Genomic DNA, 26,288 nt, shown 5'->3' on the forward strand with positions numbered 1-26,288 from the left:
GTAAGTATATGACTGACTAAATATAATGTATAATCATTGAAGAAACTTTAGAAAACAGAGGCAAAAAAGAAAGAAAGAATGTAATCCCCAAACTCAGTTAACAGTTGGGCCAGCCTTTGTATATATTTCCTTCTAGTCTTATTCTTTTGTCCTTAAAAAGTCAGTTTTCATAAACAGACATGCTGATCTTAGAACAGATGCCACCTTTTTTATTTTTTGAGTGTTTTAAAATTACAAAATCCTAGATATGAGCTTGTTGGGCCTTATTTGCCTCTTTCTCCTAAAAGCAGAGGGTACTCTATCACTGTGTACCAGAGCAGACATCAGTCTTGGTGAGAAGATGCTAACCATGCTTCCCCCTCCTCCTCATGCCTCCAGGCCTGCTACGGCATCCTCAAGGTCCCAGAAGGCAGCTGGCTGTGTCGTTCCTGCGTCCTGGGCATTCATCCGCAATGTCTGTTATGTCCAAAGAAAGGTGGGGCCATGAAAACTACCAGGACAGGGACTAAATGGGCTCATGTCAGCTGTGCCCTGTGGATTCCAGAGGTAAGAACTCTTCCAGGCCTGTGAGCCCATTTGCTCCAAGGGGGCCCCTGTTTCTCCCCAGCATTCAGACCTGCTGGGGCTCCATGGAGATGCTTCGTGCCTGCCCATGTTTCTGAGGTGATAGTGCTTTCACTTGAGCTCCCTCACATTCTTCTCAGATGCAAGTGAGCAGGTAAGCCCGTGCCAATTAACATATAGGTGCGGAGACCAATGCTACTGGATAAATTCGTATGAGAAGAGAGGCACGAAAGACCAGGATGTGAGCAGATTTTTTTCAAGGTGAAACTTAACCTTCTTTTTTTTAAGATTTTATTTATTCATTTGAGAGAGGGAGGATCAGAGGCAGAGGGAGAAGCAGGCTCCGCACTGTGCCAGGAGCTCGATGTAGGACTTGATTCCAGGAGCCTGGGATCATGACCTGAGCTAAAGGCAGATGCTTAACTGACCGAGCCACCTAGGCGCCCAAGGCGAAACTTACCTTAAAATACCAAATATAGAGTGTCTGGTTTCATGAATTTTTACACCTATCTGTAACCACAACCCAGACCAAGACTTGGAACACCCCAAAAGTAGACACAGAACAACCCAAAAGTTTCCCTCATACCCACTTTTCAGTCCCTATCTGGGTCCCTATTTACCATTGCAGTTGCTATCACTGTAGATTAGTTAGTCTGTTTTTTAATTTCATATAAATGAAGTCATACAGTATGCACTGTTTTCTGTCTGCCTAGCACTCCATGTTGTAGTGTGTATCAACACTCACTCGTTTCTGTTTTTGAGTAGTATGCTGTTGTATGGATATACCATGATTTATTTATCCATTCTCCTTTGATGGGCATTTCAGTTGTTTCTAGTTTCAGGCTATTCCAAATTAGGCTAGCAATAGCTCTTTCACCCACTGCGATGGTTGCTCTTTGATTTTTTTTTAATTTTTTATATTTTTTTAATTTCTTTTCAGTGTTCCAGTATTCATTGTTTATGCAGCACACCCAGTGCTCCATGCAATATGTACCCTCCTTAATACCAACCACCCGGCTCACCCAGCCTCCACCCCCACCCCTTCAAAACCCTCAGATTGTTTCTCAGATTCCACCGTGTCTCATGGTTCATCTCCCCCTCCAGTTTTCCCCAATTCACTTCTATCCATCTCCCCACATCCTCCGTATTGTTCCTTATACTCCACAAATAAGCAAAACCATATGCCCTTTGATTTTTGAAGCTCTTTTCAGAGCTTGGACTCAGTGTTTGTCTAAGAGCCTCTTTATTCAAAATTCCATCGCTCATTATTTAATCTGGTCCTTCAGTTGCTGTTATCTTATAAGGGGCTCTGCGCACACTCAGTTGATTAAAGAGGGCTTCCAAACATTACTTGTGCTTACTTCTTATGGCTGTCTTTTTTCTTTAAACCGGCTTGAACATCCCACTCACATCCTCTTTCCCCAACCTCTATCTAAGCCAGCAAATTTGTTAGGCAGTTTAACTGCAGGGCAAGAGAGACTTCAGAATTCAGTTCATGGGAGAGCTGATGATACCGTACTGGTAATTCATCCCCCTTTTAAAACTTCCCTGGCTTTATTCTTGTTAATGGCACTTCCAGAGGAGTTAACTACTAAGAGTCAAGCTCAAGCACACAGAGTTAAACTGTCCACAATAAATACTATTGTATTCTTATGGATAGAGAAGTGTTTTTAAAAATAATTTGAGCAATGGTTTCTTTTTTGTACAAGACTGTCCAGCTTATAGACTGACGTGAACTCTTGGGTTTCTGGCCTGAGAGTAATTTCCTGCAGCAAATGCCCCAGCTAATAGAGCAGTCTCTCTCAGCATAATGAGTTTAGAACATGACTCCTGAAGAGTCCTTAGAAATAAAAGAAGTTTTCTTATCTATTGACTTTGTCTTAGGGTTTTCAGTACCTTTGGGGTTGCTCAAGATTGCTGTGATCTTTCTACTGTTGGTTTCTTGATGTGGGTAGAACTTGTACTAGTTTAACTAGCTTTATTCAGCAGTCTTTCTCTCTTTGTTAAAGTTGTGGCTCTCTTAGAAACTCCTGTACACATTTGTAAGTGGGGGGACACTTTTTACCAGAAGTTGCCTAACCCCTTATTTTCCTATGGAAAAAAAACAAACGTTTTCCATTTTCTTTTAAAGCCTGCCTTTCCTTTCAGTTCTCTCCCAAAGTCTAATTTCACTTTGAAGCTACTTTGGCTGAAAGAGTAAGCAAACTGATAACAGTTACATGATTTAAAAGGCTGTGGTTTGAAAATGTTATCATCCTCATCCTCCCTACTTATGTGCTCCAGCCTCTTCATTGTCCAGATTGCTGCTACTTTCCAACAATGTCACGCTTCTTTGTAAACTGAAAGGATTGTCACTGCCTGTTTTCTATCCTTAGTCGATTAAAGGACAAAACAAGGCATGTTGCACCATCTCTAACATATAATAGATGATAGATTTTGTGAAGGTTAATTCCTTTTCTTGGTGGCTTTCTTTGGTTCCCAAGTAAAGTGTAGATATCTTAGATTCATTAATGTATCCATTCTCCGTCTCCACTCCTGCCCTCTCATTCTGTATATGAATCATTTATATTACTGGAAATGATCAAAAGCCTGAGCGGTGGCTAGAGACAGGTTTTATTTATTCTTGGTTCCATAGTAACCTTCAGAGATGTGGCTTACCTCATTGTTTTGATGTTCTGAGCTTCATGTAATATCATTTGTAGTTTGCGAATGGTACTTCTGGAATGTCTTGGTGACTCTGCCTTATGGTGGTGTTTCATTTGTAGGTCAGCATTGCTTGTCCTGAGAGGATGGAACCAATCACAAAGGTCTCCCACATCCCACCCAGTCGATGGGCCTTAGTCTGCAACCTGTGCAAGTTGAAGACAGGGGCTTGTATTCAGGTAAGTCACCAAGAGAAGTGGTGGAGTGGGTTCCCACTGAATTGGCCAGACTCAGACTCCCAGTGCTAGTTGCCTCTTAACCGGAAGTTTACTCGGGAGGCTTCCCACTCATTCCTAGGTCTCTGCCATTGTACAGACCATTCCTGAAGCCATTTTTTTAGACATTGCCTCTGGATGCTTCAGCATAGGCCTTTCGTCCACAGTGGTAGTTAATCTCTGTCCTTTTCTGATGAATTAGGTGAGTTCCGAAGCTAGATGATACCATCCTGGGTAGAAACAAGCCATAACTAAAACAACCAGGCCCACGTTCCTGTGCAGCTTACCCACTAACTATGGATGGACTCACGTTTCAGGATGATTTAAGCAAAGACTCTGTTGCTGGACTAAGTACAGCTCATTTTGGTAGGGAAAGATGTAGCTAAATGTATAAATCCTGGTAGATAGGTTGAAAGTCATTCTCACAGACACACTTGTTGTATATGGTAGTGCAAGTAAAGTTTTCTGAGACATCTTGGGTGCAGGAATTCAGTCGCATGAAGTGGAAGTAGTAGCTCCCGTACCCAACAGCAGCAGTTGGGGGATGGTGGATGAGACTGGGAAAGGCCAGTTACCTCTGGCAAAGGCAGAAGGGTTGACCCTTCTACTCTCCAGGCCTCCTCCATAGGAGGAGATACAGGTTGGTTAGAGTTAGGTTTGCCTGCTAAGGTTCTTCACAGAAAAGGAGCCATGTGATGTCATCACTTAGGGACATCTCTGGATGTTTCCTGAGGTTTCTTGCTGTCTGGCTCATCTTGTAGATTTCTTGCTACAGACCTGGGATCAACCACTCCTCCAAGTAAACATGGTTCTTTCACTGAGAAATGGTACTTAAAGAATACAATCTGTACTGCAAAGACACTTTTAATTTTTTAAATTCATTTTTTACATCTGACAGAATTAGATACTTTGTCCTGCCTTTTTTTTTTCCTAGTGATATTATTTAAGCACAGCAGTTACAAAGGAAAACAATTTAAGGGAACACTAATCCCACAGGATCTACTACCTTAACACATTGCCTGTATAGGTTTCCCTAAGTTCTATCCTGGTTGCTCCTCATATGTGAGCCTCTTGGGGACCAAGGTTGTGTCATTTTTCCTTGGATTTCCCCTACCACAAAGGGGAATGCCTGCCCATTTTCAGTGCTCAATTAGCATTTATTAAATAAATACATCCATATTTAATTGTATCATAGATTTGTTTATAATATTTATTCTCCCCACTAATAAAATGAAATATTTTCCATGTTTTTATAATTATTAGCCATTTAAAAAATTGTTTTAAGTTATCTCTGTACCCAGTGTAGGGCTCAAACTCATGACCCCAAGATCAAGGGTCTTGTGTTCCACCGGCTGAGTCAGCCAGGCGCCCCATTATTAGCCATTTATAACAGCACGTTGAACTTACATCTTTTGATTTACTTACTTTCATTATCGTAGTACCTTCATTTTTCTCCCTATCTTTTCTGTTTTAAAGGATGATTTTTTTAGACTAGTTAATAAATGGCAGCATGACTGTGGTGAAAGAAAACACTAGCCTTGACCTTAGCAGACTCGAGTTTGCATTACAGCCCCACGTTACCACATTCTGCCACACTGTCTGAGTTATTTATCTGAGATTTATCTTCCTTAGTAGACTGTAAGCTCAGATTGTTTCATCCTTAGATCCCCCACACCCCTGACATGGCGGACAGACAGTAAATAGTAGATTGGTGGATGGACAGACAGATGGTTGGAGGAAGCATTCTGGAGTAGGTTTTTCATCTGCAGGGCAATAGTTCTTACTTTTATTACTTAGAGTATAGAGTCTGCATTTTTAAAGATTTTACCAAATTAAGACTCTTAAATGTTTTATTATAAAGAATTACATATATTCAACAAATATTTGAGTGCCTGGTTGTGTACCAGGCACTGTTCTAGACACTTGGGATTTATCAGGAAGCCAACAAAGAGCCTTCTGCTCTTTCAAACGTAACTTGGGTTTGAGTTGGGAGAAATAGAGAATAAGGAATAGATACTAAATGGTGCATGAGAAAATGGGAAGTGCTATAGGACGGAAAAACATGGAGTACGGTCAGTAGATGGGGAGTGTGGGTCAGGCGGCATGCTTTACAGGTTTAAATAGAGTGGTCAGAGTAGGACTCATGGTAGAGGAGATATTTGAGGAAGGACTTGAAAGTAAGAGAAAACAATGCAGATATTTTGGGTAAAAAATATTCCCGGTAGAGGGATCAGCCAATGGTCAGAGATAGGAGTGTGTCTGGCCTGTTTGAGTGACAGAAGGAGGCCAGTGAGTGAGGCTAGAATGGAGTGTGTGAGAAGAGACTATCAAGAGAGATCATATGGGAACTTGACTGGTTAAGGCAAGGGTTGGCGAGTTTTTTTCTGTAAACAGCCAGCAAATAAATATTTTAGGCTTTGCAGGTCATACATTCTGTGATACAACCACTCACCTCTGCCTTGAGCACAGAGACAGCCACAGGCAGTACTTAAACAAATGGACATGGCTGTATTCCAGTTAAACGTTACAGACTCTAAAATGCCGATTTCATGTTAGTTCACGTGTCATGAAGTATTTTTATTTTTTACATCATTTAAAAATGTAAAAAGAGCCTTAGCTCCCATTCTGAGCTCTTGGGCCACACAAAGACAGCTGCTGCATTTGCTCTGCAGGCCATAGTCTGCCAGTCCCTGATGCAGGGCTTCCAGCGTCCTTATGAGAGCTTTTGTTTTTACTCTCAGTTTAAGGGGGAGCCACTGATGGGCTTTGAGCAGGCAAGTGACATGATTTGACTTGTGTTTGTAAGAGAATCAGTCTATAGAATGATATGATGTCTAATCACTTCAAAATCATCTGGGGGCAAGCTACTATAGGGGTTAAAGATGAAACAAGATTGGTCATACATTAATTACTATTGAAGCTGGCTGATGGCTATATGGGGGTCACGATTAGTATTCTCTGTGCTGTTACATAGGTTTTTTGGTTTGCTTTTTTAAAGATTTTATTTATTTATTTGACACACAATGAGAGAGCACAAGTAAGCAGAGTGGCAGGCAGAGGGAGAGGGAGAATCAGGCTCTCTGCTGAGCAGGGAGCCCAACATGGGGCCTGATCCCGGGAACCTGGGACCATGACCCTAGCCAAAGGTAGCTGTTTAACCAACTGAGGCACCCAGGTGCCCCTGTTATATAGGTTTTTAAATTTCCATGGTAAATGGTTAAAATAAAAAATAAGCCTTGGCTGCTGTATTTAGAATAGGTTGGGGGTGGTTAGAAATAGGAAAAGCAGCGAAGAGGCTATTCTAGTAATCCTTGAGAGAGGGTGGTGGCTTTGACTGGAGTAGTAGCTCTGAAGATAGTGAAAAGTGATGAAATTCTGGATGAATCTTGAAGGTAGAGCCAACAGGATTGACTGTGAATCAGATATGAGGTGTGAGAGAAAGATAGGCGTTGGAGATGCCTCCAGGTTTGGGGCCCAAATAGTGGGAAGGATGAAGGTGCCATAAACCAAATAGAGAAATTTGCAGAACAACAGATTTGGGGGAAGAGCTGATGAGTTCTGTTTTAGACATTTAAGTTTGAGATGTCTATTTGACATCCTAGTGGACATGTCAAGCTGGCAGCTATCTGTGTGAGTTTGGAGTCTGGGAGAAGCCCCGGACTGCAAGCACACATTTGGGAGCCACTGGCCTAGAGATAGCTTTAGCCTGGACTGGGTAAGATCACCGAGTGAGTGAGTGTAGATAGAACAGTACCAAGCAGTAGGCCTGGAAGCACTGCAGCGTGACAAAGTCCAGCAGAATATGAAGAAGCAGCAAGAGGAGACCGTGAGGAAGCCAGGAGGAAAACTGAGAGTATGTAGCAGCTTAGAACTCAAGAAAAGAGGCATTTCAAGGAGAAGGAAAAGATCAGTGGTGTAAAGATGCTGCTGAAGATGAGGAGGAGAGACTGAGCCCTGAATTGAGCAGTGTGATTATTGGTCATTGGGAGGAACCATTTAGGTGCACTAGTGATGGCAAAAGCTGCATGGCCAGTGGTCAGGATGAAGAAGGGAGTAAAACAGTTCAGAAAAGTGAGGTAAAGAGGTCTTGTCTTCAAGATGGTGGAAATACCAAATGCATGTACACTTGTTAGCGCGTGGGACGTCGCAGTATGCATGAAAGGGAGTGACCCGATGGAAAGGAAACACTGCTGGAGTGAGGTTTTCAGGAGTTGGGAGAGGGTGGGTGAAGCGCACGGTGAGCGGTGGCCAGGACAGGAGCCCCGAAGGCAGAGTGCAGGTGCAGAGTGCTGGTGACCCGCAGAGGCGCTCTTTCGATTGTTTTCGGTTCCTGGGTGAGGTAGGAAGCAGGACCATCAGCTGAGAGGGAGGCCCAGAGGTCTGAGGAGAGGCGTGAGACCATTTCGTGGTTTGAGGAGGTGCAGTGCGAGTGCCAGCGTGTATTGAAGACCCTCCCCCTCGGGTGAAGGGGGAATGAATGTCAGGTGACCTTCTGAAGTGTGTGATTCTTTTCTTTTCTTTTTTTTTTTTCCTAAAGATTTTATTTATTCATTTGACACAGAGAGATCACAAGTAGGCAGAGAGGCAGACAGAGAGAGAGAGAGGAGGAAGCAGGCTCCCCGCGGAGCAGAGAGCCTGATGCGGGACTCGATCCCAGGACCCTGAGATCATGACCTGAGCCGAAGGCAGCGGCTTAACCCACTGAGCCACCCAGGCGCCCTGTGTGATTCTTTTCTAACCTATCTTCTACTTATACTAATAGAGTGGCATTTGTTTTCCATGGCTGATACCTAGTTTTCCTGTGGGAAAACAGACCCAAACCTTTTTCTTCCTTTTAAACTACCACAAAGGAAAGTTAATTCCAAACTCATTAGTAATTTGACATCTTGTTCCCTCTATATGAATCAAAAACATAGTAAACAAATATAGTAATTCAGTAGGGGTCAAGTTTTATTAGCGTCATTGTTCTTGGGGGGTTATTTTAAGTCTTTGTGGCTAGTAACCTATTCGGGGTATTTTGTTTTATTAAGTCTTTATGGATCTCTTAACTATTTGTGAATTGTGTTTATTCTTCCTGTTTCCTAGCAGTGGGAATACTTGTATCTGTCTTCTTTTGATTTGGGAACATTTGCTGGGGAAAGATAGAATCCACTGCTGGTGGGTTTGGGGTCTAAACACAGCCAGTGTCTACATCTTTCATACCTGGGAGCTAGAACATTTCTCCTGAGCATGAAGTCTTCCGATAATCCTGAACTAGATCATAAAGACAGGGTTCAAATGAGATGCCCCAGACAGCTCTGGATTTTGCCTAGACTTTGGCCACAGTCCCTCTAACTGTCAGCTTTCCAGAATTCCTGTAGGGTCCTTATATGGCTTATGTTCAGGCTGCACTCAACCTAGGTCCAGAGTCTTTAGATTTTCCTTGAGAAGAAAGAACACTGGTTAAGAATATGAGCTTTGGGGGCGCCTGGGTGGCTCAGTGCGTTAAGCCGCTGCCTTCGGCTCAGGTCATGATCTTGGGGTCCTGGGATCGAGCCCCACATCGGGCTCTCTGCTCAGTGGGGAGCCTGCTTCCCTCTCTCTCTCTCTCTCTGCCTGCCTCTCTGCCTACATGTGATCTCTACCTGTCAAATAAATAAATAAATAAAATCTTTAAAAAAAAAAAAAAGAATATGAGCTTTGGGGGCACCTGGGTGGCTCAGTGGGTTGGGCCTCTGCCGTCAGCACTGGTCATGATCTCGGGGTCCTGGGATCAAGCCCCACATTGGGCTCTCTGCTCAGCGGGGAGCCTGCTTCCTCCTCTCTCTGCCTGCTAGTGATCTCTGTCTGTCAAATAAATAATAAAATCTTTTAAAAAAATTAATGTGGTAAAGGGCTTGGCACAGTGCCTAACACTGAGTAAATACTCAGTGAATGTTAGCGGTAATAGTAGTTGTACTTATTTTAAATTATTCATATTATTCCTTGGAGTCTGTTGGACTTTGCTGATGGGAAGCTGTAGCATTTATCCAGCCAAACTGAGTAGAATCATCAAATATTTGGAAGTAGAGAAGTGTCCCTTTTGAAAGTAGAGGGATGTGGGCATATTTGAAGTCACATGCAAGTGGATTGAAGTCAGGGTAAATCAGTGGGCTGCTATGTTAGGCTAATAGGAGTTTGATGATGAGGAAATTGAACTTCTTGAAAAACAAATGGAAATCTTCAACAAGTGGCAAAATGCAAGTATGCCTACCAGTGACTGTGCTTAATATTTTTTCATATATTCCAAATTTTGTCAGTACAGATTGTTCTGGTTCTAAGGCATTTCTGGTCCCTGCCTTCAGGAGTTTGTAGTCTATTAAGGGAGGCTGGATATAAACCTGGGAAAAGTTAAATAACACTGAAGTGACATCTGCCCTCCAACCTTGCAGACCCTTAGGGATGAGAGGTCAGAAAGGCTGGTGGCCACTGTGGGTGCTGGAGTTTAAGTATACAGTGGCTGGAGTAGGTTTTGTAGGCTGCTTGAACCATTTGTGACATTGTGTCAGTGACAGAGTTTTGAGAAAATTGCTATGATACCACCCAGTTGTCTCTTTACATATTATTTGGGATTAAAGACAACCAAATGGACACTCTCCTGCAGTGGGACAGGAACTGCTGAGGACATGTGCACCAGGCCCTTGCTGTTCCAGGCATGTGCCATTCCCTTTTGAGGAGGACACACTATTTGGGAGGGGGGTGACAAAATATCTCTTAATTCCTTTCTTTTCTCTAATTTCTGAAGAATATATAGAATATTATTCTCCCCCCTCCCTTTTAAAATAAATAAATAAATAAACCATAGTGAAATACCGCTTCATACTCACTAGGGTGATAATAATCAAAAAGGCTGGCAATAACAATTATTGGTGAGAATGTGGAGGAATCAGAACCCTTGTGCTTTGCTGGTGGAAATGTAAAACATGCAGGCACTGTAGAAACCAGGTAGACAATTCCTCAACCGGTTAGATGTAGAATCACCATATGGCCCAGCAACTGCACTTCAAAGTATACACCTGCAGTTTGCAAGGTGTCCAGGACCACGCTCGGGTTCAGTAATTCACTAGAAGGACTCACAGAACTCAGAAAAGTCATTGTACTCGTGGTTACGATTTATTACAGTCAAAGGATGCAGATTAAAAATAGCAAAGGGAAGAGGCACATAGGGCAGGGTCTAGGAGGGACCAGGCATGGAGCTTCCAGTTGTCCTCCCCAAGCAGAGTCTTGTGGACACTGTGGGCCTCTCCCACCAATGATGTGTGATAATACACAGAGTATTGCCAAACAGGGAAGCTCAGCTAGGGTCTTAGCGTTCAGAAATTTTATCAGGAGTTGGTGGCTTAGACACAGCTGACCACCCTCATGGCTAACTATAGTTTCCAGTTCCTTCAGAGGTCAGGCTGATCCCACGTGACCCAAAGCCTCCACCATAAATCACGTTGTTTAGCATAGACTATCTGACATGGCCAAGGACCCCAGATAAACAAAGACCCTCTTATCAGTCAGGACATTCCAGAGGCTTAAAGGTTACCTCTTAGGAGCTTGGGGGCACAGGGCCAACCTTTCTTTGGGCAAGGTTAATCCCTTAATGCCCCTTACCCAAGAGAAATGAAAACATATGTCCACACAAAAACTTGTACACAATGCTCACGGCAGCATTATTTCTTAATAGCCAAAAAGTGGAAACAACTCAAATGTCCATCAAGTGATGAATGGATAAACAAATGTGGTATAACCATACAGTGGAACGTTATTTGGCACATTTTTAGAAGAATGAAATTCTGACATATGCTACAACACGGTTGGACCTTGAGAACATGATGAGTGAAAAAAAAAAACAGACAAACATGCCACATGTTGTATGATTTCTTCTATATGAGATGTCCAGAATAGACACATCTACAGAAACACAGAAGTTAAATTAGTGGTCGCTTGACACCAGGATTGGAAACAGCAAGTGACTATAAGTAGGCAGGAGATTTCTCTTTTGGGGTGATGAAATGTACTGGAATTATGTACTGGTGATGGTTGCAAAACTCTGTAAACATACTAAAACTGTTGAAATGTATACTTAAAATTGGTGACTTTTATGGCACATAAACTATATCTCAATAAACCTCTTATTGTTTTTAAAGATTTTATTTATTCATTTGACAGACAGAGATCACAAGTAGGCAGAGAGGCAGGCAGAGAAGGTGGGGGGAAGCAGGCTCCCCGCTGAGCAGAGAGCCTGATGCAGGGCTCGATCCCAGAACCCTGAGATCATGACCTAAGCTGAAGGCAAGAGGCTTAACCTACTGAGCCACCCAGGCCCCCAATAAACCTCTTATTTTAATGGTTATCATCATACCTCCTCTGTCACCTTAAGTGGTTACAGTAGAAATAAATGAGATGTATATAAAGGCATTTTGTTTACTAGAATGTTCCAAGTATATGTTTTTGGAGAAAAGTAAAGAGGTATTTGATTGGCACCAAAACTTGCATGGCATTTCTCCTTTACCATCAAAATATATAGACCTTCAGCTATAAATATCATAGAATGACCCTTTTTTGCAATTGAATGGATTTTATGGCAGAGTTTCCTAAGGCCATTCCATTTTTCATCCAAGTACACAACTTTTATTTTTAGTAACTTATAGTTAAGTCTCTACATATGTCTATAAATTTGACCTGAGGTGGTTTGGTTTTGGCTTCCGTTTTTTAAAGATTTTATTTATCTGAGAGAGAGACAGAGCATGGCGGAGGGAGGAGGTAGAGGGAGAGGGAAAAGCAGACTCAACACTGAGTGAGGGAGCCTGATATGGGGCTTAATCCCAGGACCCTGAGATCATGATCTGAGCTGAAGGCAGATGCTTAACACCTGAGCCGCCCAGGCATCCCTAGCTTCCTATCAGTAGTAGTTTTATGTCACACATTCATCCCCTTGAATAGGAAACAGTCCTTTTGCTTTCTCCTCTCATATTTTTATCAGTTACTAAATAGCAAAAGAGCATTATGCCCAACACTTTTAATCTTTTGCTAAAGAACGCCTTTTGCTATGTGTTCTCTAAATGACTGGCTAGTTTCTTAGCCAAGTGATAACAAAAGGGGTCCAAATAAAAGTGCATTTTTGGCTTTCATTATCCTTATTTTCATGAGGTTTTGCAAATACATGGACATTTTAAGGATACAGATTTCAGTGTAAGGTAACAGACTTCTCCAGTAGAGCTGTCCAAAGCTGGGGTGGGCTGTCTCAGGAATGTAGTTTAAGTAGCTAGATTATCACTTGCTTGAAAAGTGGAAGGAATTGAGGGGGGTGGGCAGCAGAGGTAGAACTTCAGGTAAAGGAAGGACAAGCAATAATAAATGTGAGGCTGGATAAGATAATCTTAGAATTATATTTCATCTCTGGAATTCTCTGTCCTGTAAAATTAGCCAAAATGGAATCTGTCCCCTAAAGCTTTGATGGTTGCCAGTGTTATCTTAGGTGTTGAATTTCTCCATCTATTATAAGGAGACCTGTCGGGGTTTGCATTTTTTTTAGTCTTTACTCGTATCCAAGGTTATTTCCTATTTTTAGTCATCAAAAACCCAGCATATAGGCAATTGAGCAGTCTGCCACCCAGATGCAGGCTTCCAAAAGAGTTGAGATTTGGCTTTCACCATGGAAATTCCCACTGTTTTTAGAAACAAATTCTCCACTGCTTTCCCTCCTTCCTCTGTGTAAGCATATACATGCACCCATGCATTTAAAAGTCTTTGGAAGGAAAGCTGTAGCATTGTAATCAGAACACATGGTAATTAAGACAAACTGGAAATCAGGGGTATGTCCCAGGCCAGCTTCTTCCTCCTCTGCCACCCTGCAAATGAATCCTCAGTGCATGCTGCTTAACAGAGGTATTATGTCGATGAACAGCAGAATGTTATAAACTTAATCTCAGATTGTCTGTAGGCCTAATTTCCCATAGAACTTTCTGCAGTGGTGGAAACCTGTGCTGTCCAGTATGGTTGAAATGTGGCTCATGTGACTGAAGAATTGAATTTTTAATTGTATATAATTTTAATATAAGTTTGAATAGCTACTTGTGGCTCATTGGCCACCATGTTGGACAGCACCCCTCCATAAGAACAATTTCAAGATGTTAGACTATGTCGGTATTGGAGATCCTCTGGCCTTTTTAGAACCAGCAGATGCTCTGGCAATAGTACTGACTTTTGTTTTTTCTATTGTTTATTTAGAAGCTTTTCTTTTCTTTTCTTTTTTTAAGAAACATTTCTTGAGCACCTGCCTGTTCAAAAGTTGATGGCAATGCAAAGATGAATGTCACAGCTTCTGTCTTTAAGAGCTCTAGTCAGGGATTTTTGACCTTTACTCTACTGTAGGTACAGTGCAAAAAGTACCATTAGAGAAACACATAAGAGGATGTGGGGGGCACAGAGAAGGTACATACAGCACGACTCTTCAGAAAGGGGTCAAGGAAGACCTTTCAGAAAAACTTAGTGCTTGATTGAAATCTTAAAGGACATTTAGAATTTTTTTTTTTTTTTTTTGCCTCTGTTCTTTCGGTTTTCTATGCAAGCAGATTTCCTGAGTTACTTGTAAAGCAACTGTCATGGTCAATTTAGGACCAGTTTTCTCCCTGCCTTTGCTTTGCTTCCTGTGAGATCTCAGTTGAAGCCCAGGGATATTGTGTTGCCCTCCCCCTGCACCCAGCCCTGCTGCCTTAACACATCTTTTCTTCCCACAGTGCTCTGTGAAAAGCTGCATCACTGCCTTCCATGTCACCTGTGCCTTTGAGCACAGCCTAGAGATGAAGACCATCCTAGATGAGGGGGATGAAGTGAAGTTCAAGTCATATTGCCTCAAGCACAGCCAAAATAGGCAGAAACTCGGGGACACCGAGTACCCCCTACACAGGTCTGCAGAGCAGAGCCAGTCCAAAAGCGAGAAAACCAGCCTGCGAGCACAGAAGCTTCGGGAGCTGGAGGAGGAGTTCTATTCCCTGGTCAGCGTGGAAGATGTGGCCTCAGAGCTGGGGCTGCCCACGCTAGCCGTGGACTTCATCTACAACTACTGGAAACTGAAGCGGAAAAGTAATTTCAATAAGCCATTATTTCCTCCGAAGCAGGATGAAGAAAATGGCCTGGTGCAGCCAAAAGAGGAGAGTATTCATACCCGCATGAGAATGTTTATGCATCTACGGCAAGACCTAGAGAGGGTAAGGTGATAAGCTGTGGTTACTGTTTAGGTTTCGGTCTGTGTAGAAATAGAGGCCCTGCTTCCAGTTTGTCTCTTGTTTTCTAAAGGTCAGCTTATTTACAGTGTGGGCTTCTGTGTCCGTGCTTATCTTCCGATTGCACTGTGGCCCCAAACACAAGACTCTGTTTCAATTTTTGACAGGCAATTTCAGGAGAACTGGAAAGCCCTCACTTACATATGAACCTTATATCTGAAATAAATTCTCATTTGGTTTAGTTTTTATTCACTGTCGAGCCTAAATTGGCTCAGCTATATTTTACTGATACATGAGACTATGGGCTGCTGAAAGAATGAATTTTGTGGAGGAAAGAACTAGATCAGTTTCTCAGGCTTGGCATTGCTGACATTCTGGCTGGATGGTTCTCGTTGTGGGAGACCGTCCTTTGTCGTGGGGGATGCTGTAAGGTCCACAGCAGCATCTCTGGCCTCCTCCCAGTAGCAGATTCCCGCCCGCAACATACACAGCTGTGACAACCAAAAATGGTTCCAGATTGCCAAATGCCTCTTGGGGGGTCAAAATCGCCTCTGGTTGATACTCCACACCAGATAATTCGGTTTAACTCACTTATTCAAAGATAAGTTTGGGGGGCACCTGGGTGGCTCAGTGGGTTAAGCCTCTGCCTTCAGCTCAGGTCATAATCTCAGGGTCCTGGGATCGAGCCCCATGTCAGGCTCTCTGCTCAGCAGGGAGCCTGCTTCTCCCTCTCTCTCTGCCTGCCTCTCTGTCTACTTGTGATCTCTGTCTGTCAAATAAATAAATAAAATATTTTTTTTTTTAAAAAGATAAGTTTGGCCCTGTGTTTACCCTAGAGAATTTTATAATCAAGTATAATTATAGAGATGTCTTGTTTTTCTCACTGCTACCAGAATTTGGAAGGCACTAGATCTGGCTCACTTTGGGAAATTTAACTCACACATCTATAGCACTTACTGTGTGGCAACACTGTTCTAAGCATTTCATAAATATTAACTCATTTAACCCTAACATGATGCCTGTGAAGAAAGTACTATTGTTAGCCCTATTTACAGATGAATAAACTGGGGCACAGGAAGGAAGGTAGGGTGATTTGTCTAAGTGGGGTGGGGAGTATGGGGGTGTGAGGATTGCACCGTTGTGACTGTGGAGATTTGGCTAAGCTGGAGGTGTGAGCAAAAAAGCCACCTTCAGTCTTCCCAGAAGACCTTTATCCTGCTGTGCTGGTCCAGCACTCGTTAGAAAATTCTGGATCCAGCATTGCCATTGTTTTATTCATGGATCCAAAGGGAAGACTGGAATGTTAAATCCTCACCCGGTCTTCCCAGCTTGGCTGTGCCGGTAAACACTGAGCCCATCACACCGCAGGGAGAGTAGGTTTCAGAAGGCCGCTCTGGAGGGTCTCCCTTGTGCCGCTGATTGATATGGGGCCCGTGATCCCCTGACTGATGTGCTCTGTGAATTCCTTTAGACTTCTGTGTTCTGTCTTCTCTCCTCACCCACCCTCATCCATACCCTGCTTGATTTTAGTTGTCTTCATTTTAGCTAAACAATTTATAATTGTCAGTTTTACATAACATGACAAAAATTTCTGTCTGCTCTGGGTTGGGCTTTCAGGTCCGAAATCTGTGCTACATGATAAGCAGGCGAGAGAAGCTGAAACTTTCACAGAACAAAATACAGGAACAGATCTTCGGTTTGCAAGTCCAGCTTATTAACCAGGAAATTGCTGCAGGTAACCTTATAGTAAAGATGTCCTAACATAGACTCTGGTTACATCCTATTTTAACAATTTAAAATTTTATGTCAACTGTTTTACTTAAAAATGTTTTAAAATTCTTGTCGAATATCTCATTTGCTCTAGTCCAACCCTGGTACAACATGGCCCATTTCACTGTTGACCTATGAGGCAAGCGATCCCAGGGTGGGGTTGGGGGACTTGCAGGTCTGGGGCAGATAATCTAGGTGTGAAGGAGATATCAAGGGCCACTGGTCAAAGCCATCAAAGTATTCTATAACCATCAGATTCATTTAGAAATCACTAGGAGAGGATCTAATCCTAGTTTCCAGAAAACGTTTAATTCCAAGGTTACTCGTCTTAACGATAGTCTGTTAAACCCTTAGCCAGTAGTTAGGAGATCTGGGTTCTGTCTCTAATTTACGATTATTTGTGGATTACCCCCTGTGAAGTAAGAACTGAGCTAGAGAGTAGAGCGGTCAGCAAGACCGAGTCCCTGCCTGTAGGATATGCTGCCACCTTGGTGAGAAAGACAGTGCCCTAAGCATGGGGAGCTTGGCTGCAGTGACAGTCATGTTCGGTGACATTTGTAACCTCCCGGTACTACCCTCATTTAATACAGAGGTTGGTGGCAGAGCCTGGCCAACCAGGAGTCACTATGCAGGGTGCACAGAATCTAGCTCCAGCTAAGGGCCAGCCATAGAGTAAGAGTGACACCCAGAAATGAGATGTCAGGTAGGCCTCAAAGGCTCTGGGCTATTTGTAAGGACACAGCAGAATGGTATAGCAGGAGGGAGCAGGACTGCTCAGCCACAAAGTCACCAGAACAGACAAGACAAGAAAAACGAAAGGACAGCAGGGGTGGGGGCCCTGCATGCCAAGGAGTTTGGCTGCTAGGCCACATGGCTTCTGATCGGTGGGAACCAGTTGCATCACTGCTTGTGCTACCAGCAGGCGGCAGCCCCCCCCCCCCCCCCCCGCTGCCGCCGCCCAGGTGGAGATGGGAGCTGTCCATATTCACCATGCACCCTGAGGGAATACATCTTACCTGGGCACCTACTGGTTGTCCTCTCGTGGGCAAAGGTCAAGTCCCTGTGCAAGGAGGGGTTGTTCCGTGGTGCTTTTCTTGATTTCAGAGCATTCAAAGTAATAGAGAACTGTTCTAAATATGACCGTAGGATGACATAACCAGGTAACTGACGGCCAGTACTCCCCAGGCCAAGCCCAGAGCAGGCTGTGGGCGGGAATGCTGTGATTCTTTTCTGCTGGCCTTGCCGCTGCAGGTTCTGCCCCACACCTCCATGATGGCCATTTACAGTCAGGAAATTACTTTAGGTTCAAGACCTAAAATACACCGAGAACCACCACCATTTCTACTATTGCTGGGATAAAACACATATTCACCTACTCTTCATCCGCCAAAGCATTTGCTATGTCCTTGAGGGTTTATATTTGACTTGCTTTGGGAAGGGCAGGAGAGATTGGGAGCAGGGTCTGAAATGTCTTTCTAAGACACATCCTAAGTGCTGTGCGGTACTCACACGTGCGCACACACACACACACACACACACACACACACAAATCGACAGACCCTGTTCTAAACCATGGCTAGTGACATTCTTTTCAGAAACGGAGGGGGCAGAGCTGGGGCTACAGGAGGCGGCACACTCATCTTTGGGATCCCTTTACGGACTGGGAGAGCAGAGGGGAAGAGGCTAAGAGTCACACTGTGAACAATGGCATCGTTGAGTTTTCCAGCTTCTGTGCAGTGGCGCGAATCCATGGGCAGCCAGGGCTCGTCGGACATCTGGAATGGCAGCTACGGGGGCCTCTGGGCCACAGTGAGCACACGCACCATTCTTTCAATCAGTTGTTAAAACGAATCTTTCTTTTCGCTCTCAGGACTTCCTTTGACAAATGCACCAGAAAACTCATTGTTTTACCCACCACCGAGAATTACCTTAAAGTTAAAAATGCCCAAATCAGCTCAAGAAGACTGCCGAAACAGCTCCACAGAGCCTGATCCTGGAGCCCTGTCTCCTGCCAGCAGCTCCCCTGTTCACAGCGTAAGGAGTATGCAGGCACCTCAGGAGTCACTAGACATGAGAACGAAATCGTACCCGAGACATCCGCTAGAGAGCAAGAGTAACCGTCTGCTGGCCAGTCTCAGCCATCCAAGGAGCGAAGCGAAGGATCCCAGTCCTGCTTGGAGAGCTCCATCTCCAGAGTTCTATCACGGGCAGTCGCTGGGAAAGCCTCTGGTCCTTCAGGCTGCCCTGCATGGGCAGTCTTCCATTGGGAACGGGAAAAGTCAGCCTACCTCCAAGCTTGCCAAATCCAACGGCCTGGAGGGCAGCTGGTCTGGAGATGTCACCCAAAAAGACAGCTCGAGTGAGATGTTCTGTAACCAGGAGTCCATGCTCAGCTCCCACTTGGCCAGTCAGGGCCCCTTTAGAAAATCCACCGTGGAACACTTTAGCAGGTCCTTTAAGGAGGCCACCAACAGGTGGGTGAGGACCACAGAGGACCTCCAATGCTGTGCAAAGCCAACTAAGAATATTAACCCCAAGGAGCAGCACTGGGGCAAGCAGCTTGTCAGGCGGTCTGCAGGGAGAGCTCCCTATCAGGAAAACGATGGGTATTGTCCAGATTTGGAGCTGAGCGATTCAGAGGCAGAAAGTGATGGGAATAAAGAGAAAGTCAGGGTCAGGAGAGTTAGCTCAGACAGGGAAAATCCTTCCCACGACTCTCGACGGGATTGCCACGGCAAAAGCAAGATGCATCCCCTTTCCCACAGTTCAATGCAGAGGTGATTAGCACCCTCCAAGAATAGCTTAATCTTTGCCTTTACCCCGTACACTGGGGAGAACCCCCACACCAAAAGGACTCTCGCATATGTTAGGAGGGATTGTAGTGAGAATAAAACGCTCCACGGTGAAGTGGGTTGCAGTTTTTGAAACAGTTTCAAGTCTAATTTTCACAAGCACATTATAAGAATTACAGATTATCCAGAAATTTTCCTGCCAGAGGCTGTTGAGAACAGCTGGGCCTAGAGTACTTGCTCAGTAAATACTTGGGGACAGCTCTCCAGTCACATTAACACATTGACGCACATACTGTATTAAGAGTCCTTGCGTCCTTTATGGATTTGCAAGAGACCGTCATTATCAGACACTAAAACTACTTCTCTTTGGAACCTACAGCATGTGACTCTCAGAGCTCCTGTCTGTAGGCAGTTTCTAACTCCACTGGTATCTGGAAACCCGCTTTGGGCAGAGACCGGGGACCAACATCTCAGATACTGTCAGACTCACTACCCTCTTCCTTTGCTCTGCACAAGGTTGAGCTCCTTTCACAGTATCTTACTTACCAAGTCAATACTCCTAATGCTTCTAAGTGTCCAGTGCCTGTTCCTAGACCTGCTTGTTGGGGACGCACTTGTAACTCCTTCACCCGTCTAACAAGCATAAAAGGCTAGCTTGTGGATAGTGTTTACAAAGGTACAAAAAAGTACTACTTCCAAGGAAAATGCTCTGATTCTCTCAGCTTAGGCATTTGTGAAGGATCCCAGAGCCTTTCCCAAAGTGAGACCAATTCTGGGGGATTTGTACCAGGTCAGGGTTTTTGTGTTACTGTTTTCAAATCAGTTTGACTTAAATAAGTTTGGCTGACAGTTTTTGTATACCTGCTTTAATGTTTATAAAATTTTTATTGAGGTATAATTAAAATATAGTAAAATGCACAGAGGTTAAGTATTCTTACCTGCTTTAATTTTGAAACAGATTTTTATTGTCAAACAGAATTTGAAAGCATGTGTTTAACACATGGATATAATTTAGCTTTCTACCAACTTTGAATCCGAGGCAGTTTCCCAAACAAAAAGGCTGGAGCCATTTTTCAGAAGTTGCTTATACCCTGTTCCCAAACGATCAGCCTTGATTAATTTCTGGGAGGAAGAGAATAATTACGTGGGGGGGGATAAAACGTGTCCTCTTCCCATTTAAAGAAGGGGGAAATGTTACAGTTTTTAAAATGTGAAGCCAACTATAGTTCTCTGCTCTCTTTTCTTCTTAGCCTTAAATTAATATTCTCTTTCTTCTAGTTTGGGAAAGCGTAGTGGGAGTTTTCAGACAAAAGAGGCCATATTTAGATTTTCACATTGCTTGCTGGTAAACAGACAGCCCCGCTGCAGTAGGTGCCAGGCAGCCCGGGGCTCCTCCGCTCTCCACCGACATGGGAAACGCAGCCCTTTTCCTCTCCCTGCTTTCGTTCCTGCAGCCTTGTTCGTGGGTTCCGTGGCTTTTGCTCTGATCCTCCTTTTTGGAAAACTTCTGCATTTTTGCCTCCCGTTTGGCCACACCTTGCAAATGTTTCCTTTATGCCTGTGTACGCGTGTGAACACGCCGTAGCATGTGTCATAGGCATCCTGTGTTCTGTTCAGATGGAAACAGCAGTGAGTTATCCAAATGAGGAAGACAGTCTCCCGTATGTATGCACTGGGTTCCTGTGCTTTTTCTTTGAGTTCTGCTGGGGTGGCTATGAATTTGACGCCTTCCTGGGAATGACATTATAACGGAGCTGTGTTCTAAACTCCTTCTGTTCAAGGCCAGTACCACAGCCTGTGTCCTTTCATGCCTTTTGGTTCTGAGTGAGTGTGAGGAAAAGCAAACATTTGAAAAAGTGCTTCAGCCAAATTCCGTATGTAATGCCATGGGGAGAAGATTGACTAAAATCATTGCAGTCAGGGAAATATAGTTGTGATATTTTTACAGTATGTTCCTAAGTAAATGAAGGAGCCTTCAGCTGTGTACATTTCAACTGCCCCAAAATGTATTTGCTACATATTGCTGTTGTTTGAAGTATTACCTCTTAACCTTCTTTTGTTAATCTTTATTTCATTTTGTCTTATATAGTCCAGTTTTCCAAGATAAACTCAGTCTTTTTTCAAATGTCACCTTTTTACCAATACTTTTTCATTAAATTATGCAAACTGCTAACTGCTGTCAGTGTGATAATTTCTTAATTTGACATATGGGTTTTAGAAATTCTTACATATGTTCCTTTCATATTTAAAAAATTTTAAGCAACAAGGTGGTGGGGGGAAAGGACAGAGCGAATGGGGGAAGAACTGAATGTTTAGAAGCACAGATTCATGATTCATGTCAATACCAGAGACCAAAGAGAATTCTGGGGCCTTGGACTCTACCCCAAAATCATGATTTCATCAGGCTAGTAAGACAAAACCTTAGGATCATTTAAAATCACCGAGGAAATGGATCCTATCTCAAGTCGCAAAGTCCAAAGGGCTTAGATCAGGCATCACTTAAACATACACTCTTTTACATTATTCATTCTGTTTAGAGTCATGTGAGTATATTAATGCAGTACGGATTTTGTAGTGTCATGGGAGGACTCTGAGGGCATTATAAACATTTTCATTATGTTTGAGAAATGTACTTACCAAAGGTTGTTGGGTAAATCAGTAGCGAAGATAGTTAATAGCTTAGGTTGTTTCTCTCCCCTTTCCTCCCTCCCCCTTCCCCACCCTCCCTCTCTGGGTCTCCCTCTCTCCCTCTCCTCCCTCTCTCATTAATGGCTAACTCTACGTTGTTAGCTAAGATGTTGGAGAACTGAAATTATAAATATGCCCTACTGTACCCAACAAAAGCTTTGGAGGTTTTTGTTTTTTTTTAAAAGATTGTATTTATTTATCTGCGAGAGAGAAAGCAGGAGCAGTGGGGGTGGGGGGTGTTGCAGAGGCAGAAGCAGACTCCCGGATGATCAGGGAGCCCAGTGACACTTAACTGACTGAACCACCCAGGCACCCCAAGCTTTGGGTTTATACCAACGTCTATATGGCCAGTGGGAGATGAAACCTTTGTCTTTGTGTTTAAGAAGCTTTTATTTTTTATTTATTTATCAGGTTTTATTTATTTATTTATCAGAGAGCGAGCACAGGCAGACAGAATGGCAGGCAGAGGGAGAAGCAGGCTCCCCGCTGAGCAAGGAGCCGGATGTGGGACTCGATCCCGGGATCATGACCTGAGCCGAAGGCAGCTGCTCAACCAACTGAGCCACCCAAGCGTCCCTTTTAGAAGCGTTTAAATTCAGAGACTAAACCAGGTGATGCATAGCCCTGGGTGGTGGTGCTTGTTCCCCCACCCTCACCCCGCCTTGGCTTTACAATACTCAGCATGTTTGCTGACTCCTTGAGAATTGAGAAAAAACACTTGATAGGAGGAAAACCTTGCTGCTGGGTAACTTTCATAGCTAGTTTCCAAAAATGTATCTTATTTATAATAAACATGCATTAGATTTTCACAGCACTAATTCGGCTCTTTTCAAGTTTTATGGAAAGCAGCAACTGTGTGTTGATTTGTTATTGTTACAAAGCAACTCTCAGTTGATGAAGGCCTGCCCTGAGGCTGTGTCCCCCACACAGGGAGCTCTGTGACTAGCAGCACCGTTTCAAGGAGGCTTCTGTGGAAAAAACTATAGGGCCTGGAGCTCTGAGGCTAGTTGTCCTTGAAGTGAGTGGAGGTGGTAGGGGGGAGGCTGAAGACCAAGGCTGGTGGCCCGGTCCGGTTCGGTCCCTAAATCTGTTCCTTGTGGAGAGAAACGGTCAGAGCAGCAAGCATTTCTCATCTGGTTAAGATGGGTTTGCGCGTGAGCTTTCAGCTTCCAGGCCTGGGCACCCCAAGCTCTGTTTCCTTCCCCTCCCCACACCATGGGGAGCTGGGAGGGTGAAGCTGTGCTCCTCACAGCAGATCCCCCCCCACATGGACACCATTTGCAGGAGCCCCTTCCAGTCCTCTTGACCTTCCAAGGTACAGCTTCTGTAAATCACACATGGACGCGGGTCTTCTTATTTCATAGTCATTTCTCACAGGACAAAGAAACCTGGAGCTAAGAGTTGCTGGCATTTTGCAAATTAGAACCTCATTGACTTAAATCACCTCCGCTTCAAGAGAGAAAGACCCTCCCGATCAGGCAGTTTCGGATCTTTCAGCTGCTTCACAGAGAATGCGTTCCCTGCTTCCTCCTGCCTCAGATCGGCCCGGCACACGTACCAGGCTTCCGGTGACAGGCTTCTGTCCCTCCTAACTCTCCCTACTTGGCTTTCTAAGACAGTATCTCGGGGTAACTCTGCCCCCTCCGTCCCCCAGCCCTGACAGGCAGCCAGTGGGCCCAAACCAACAGTGGCGGTCACAGCATCGTGGGCTCTATGCAGTAGCGTGGCCACTTGCCACTTTTCTAAGTCCCGTCTTTCCACAGGGATGACAATGGACAAGATCAAACGGGGCTGCCTGCCTCTTAGGGGCAGAATTCATGCCAGTGTCCCTGCCCCCCCCATCAAAAGATGGGCGGGGGGCAGAATTCATGCCAGTGTCCCTGCCCCCCCCCCCATCAAAAGATGGGCTGGGAGGTACACTGGCAAAGACCGGGCTAAAGGACAGTTTCAAGACAGCTACTTAGGTCCCTTAGGGAAGCCAACCGAGACCAAAACCCTTGGTAGGACAGTCCCCAAAACTTGTGTGGGACCGGTCAAGACTTCAAATAGTAAAAACGGCAATATTCATTGAGCCTTTGCTCTGTGTCAGGCTGTTTGCTAATTAAGCCTCTCACATGAACCGCCTTCTATTTAGTTCTCGTGACAACAATATGAAGGTGATGCTATGAGCTCTGACGCGTGTAAAAACAGGCCGGATGGTTAAGACAGTTGCTCAAGGTCCCTAGAATGCAGCAGGACAGGGAGAGGAACCCGTGAGGTCACCTCTACAACATACAACACTTATTCTTGGCCACTTGGCTTGACTCCACATCCCAAGCTCCTTCAGTAACTGTCCCTGCTCCGCTTTGCCCTGAAGAAACCAACCCGAGTTAGGGTTGAATCCCATGAGCTCTGTACCATTGATCCTTTCCATCCTGGACAGAGATGACTGGGCCAGAAAATTCGTCATCTGACACAGGGCACACAGTTCAGAGGCTCACATCCAAAGAGCAAGATAATTCACACCAATCTGGACAGGACAGGTCTCACGGTGGAGGGAGGACCTGGTGGACTTGCCTTCTGCAGAGCTGGTCTACCCTGTAACTCAGTGTGGGGGCCTCAACAAGGCCCCCCCCAAAGGCACCCACTGCCTCAGCCCCAGCACCTGCCACTCTTAACTTGCATGCTGAAAGGGACTTTGCAGACAAAATTAAGGTGAAGGACCCAAGGTGGGGAGATTATCCTTGGTGATCCAGGCAGGACCAACCAGCATAAACATGAGGCCAATTATGAGAGGAGGTAGCGGAATGGGCAGTGGGATCAGGAGGAGTAGGGGACGTGACAGTGGAAGCAAGTGGTTGGAGCGATGCTGAGAAAGGCCATGAGCCAAAATGCAGATGGTCTCTAGCAACTGGGAGAGGAAAGGAAAGGAACTCTCTCCTAAGGTCTCCAGAAGGACGCTACCCCTGCCTACACCATGATTTTAGACTTCCGACAAACAGAACTATAAGAGAAGAAATCTGTGTTGCTTTAAGCCACCAAATGTGTGGGAATTTGCAGCAGCAGAGATAGGAAGCGAACACCCTAGGCATAGAGCAGGGCTCCTCACTCTCTCAGAGAATTCCTCCTGCCCAAAGGGCCCACCTGGGCTGTGGCGGACCACTCTGGGTTGCGCCCAGGTTTTCTCTCCCGGTTCACATGCTTTCTGGAAAAGGAAAAGAAATGTTGTTGTTGTTGTTCTTCTTCTTCTATCCGGTAGAAATTAGTTTTCTATTTCCTGCCCCCCCCATACTTTTTCCAAGGGAGCCTTTGGTACTTCTCAGGTCACCTTGAGATAATCTTCCGTGGGCCTTGTGGACCCACCATGGCTGGATCTGGCACTCCCTGAGTAGTTGCCATAGGTTTAGATGTCCCTGTTGGCTGAAAAATTGTTGGGAGGAAGTGGAAATAACTCTGAGTGTTACCCCGGTGGAGCGGTGTAAGAAGGCAGGTGGGGTTCATCATGAGGAATGATGCTGTAATTATCAGAACCTCCTACAAGGAAATGGGTAGCTTAGAGAGTTAGAGTCCTCGAACTTGGGGATTAAAGAATGCAACTCTGTGCTGCCTATAAGAAACCCACTTTTTTTATTTTTTAAAATATTTTATTTATTATTTGACAGAGATCACAAGTATGCAGAGAGGCAGGCAGAGAGAGGGGGAAGAAGGCTCCCCGCTGAGCAGAGAGCCCAATGCGGGGCTCAATCCCAGGACCCTGGGACCATGACCCGAGCCAAAGGCAGAGGCTTTAACCCACTGAGCCACCCAGGTGCCCCAAGAAACCCACTTTTAAATATAAAGACACAAATGGGTTAAAACTAAGAGGATGGTAGGGGCACCTGGGTGGCTCAGTGGGTTGAAGCCTCTGCCTTCAGCTCAGGTCATGGTCCCAGAGTCCTGGGATCGAGCCCCACATCGGGCTCTCTGCTCCGCAGGGAGCCTGCTTCCCCATCTCTCTCTGCCTGCCTCTCTGCCTACTTGTGATCTCTGTCTGTTAAATAAATAAATAAAATCTTAAAAAAAAAAAAAAACTAAGAGGATGTTAAAAGATACCATGCTATAACACTAAGCCATAGAAAGCTGGAGGGGCTCTATCAATACCATACAAGGGCAAATTCATCAAGAGAACATAAAAATCCTAGGTGTTTACATACCTAAAAACCAGCTTCAAAATACGTTAAGGAAAAAATGATATAAACCAACAATTAGTCTCTAACTAATAGAACAAGTACACAGAAAATCAGTAAGAACATTAAAGATTTGAGAGGCACCTGGGTGGCTCAGTAGGTTAAGTATCTGCCTTTGGC

At 44.5% G+C, this 26,288-nt stretch overlaps 1 protein-coding gene across 5 annotated transcripts in view; it reads left to right on the top strand.

Moving 5' to 3' along the window:
• JADE3 (jade family PHD finger 3) overlaps positions 1–21,446 on the top strand; it is a 139,825-nt gene extending 118,379 nt beyond the window's left edge. For all 5 annotated transcript variants that reach the window (XM_032330506.1, XM_032330507.1, XM_032330505.1 and 2 more), the window contains 5 exons: positions 379–546; positions 3,330–3,446; positions 14,228–14,698; positions 16,331–16,448; positions 18,354–21,446. In XM_032330506.1, coding sequence (XP_032186397.1) covers positions 379–546; positions 3,330–3,446; positions 14,228–14,698; positions 16,331–16,448; positions 18,354–19,264 — 1,785 coding nt within the window. In that variant the 3' untranslated portion in view covers positions 19,265–21,446. The remainder of the gene's footprint in view (positions 1–378; positions 547–3,329; positions 3,447–14,227; positions 14,699–16,330; positions 16,449–18,353) is intronic.
• Positions 21,447–26,288: the final 4,842 nt, after the last annotated feature.

This window comes from Mustela erminea, chromosome X, assembly GCF_009829155.1.
Source record: "Mustela erminea isolate mMusErm1 chromosome X, mMusErm1.Pri, whole genome shotgun sequence".
Taxonomy (NCBI): Eukaryota; Metazoa; Chordata; class Mammalia; order Carnivora; family Mustelidae; genus Mustela; species Mustela erminea.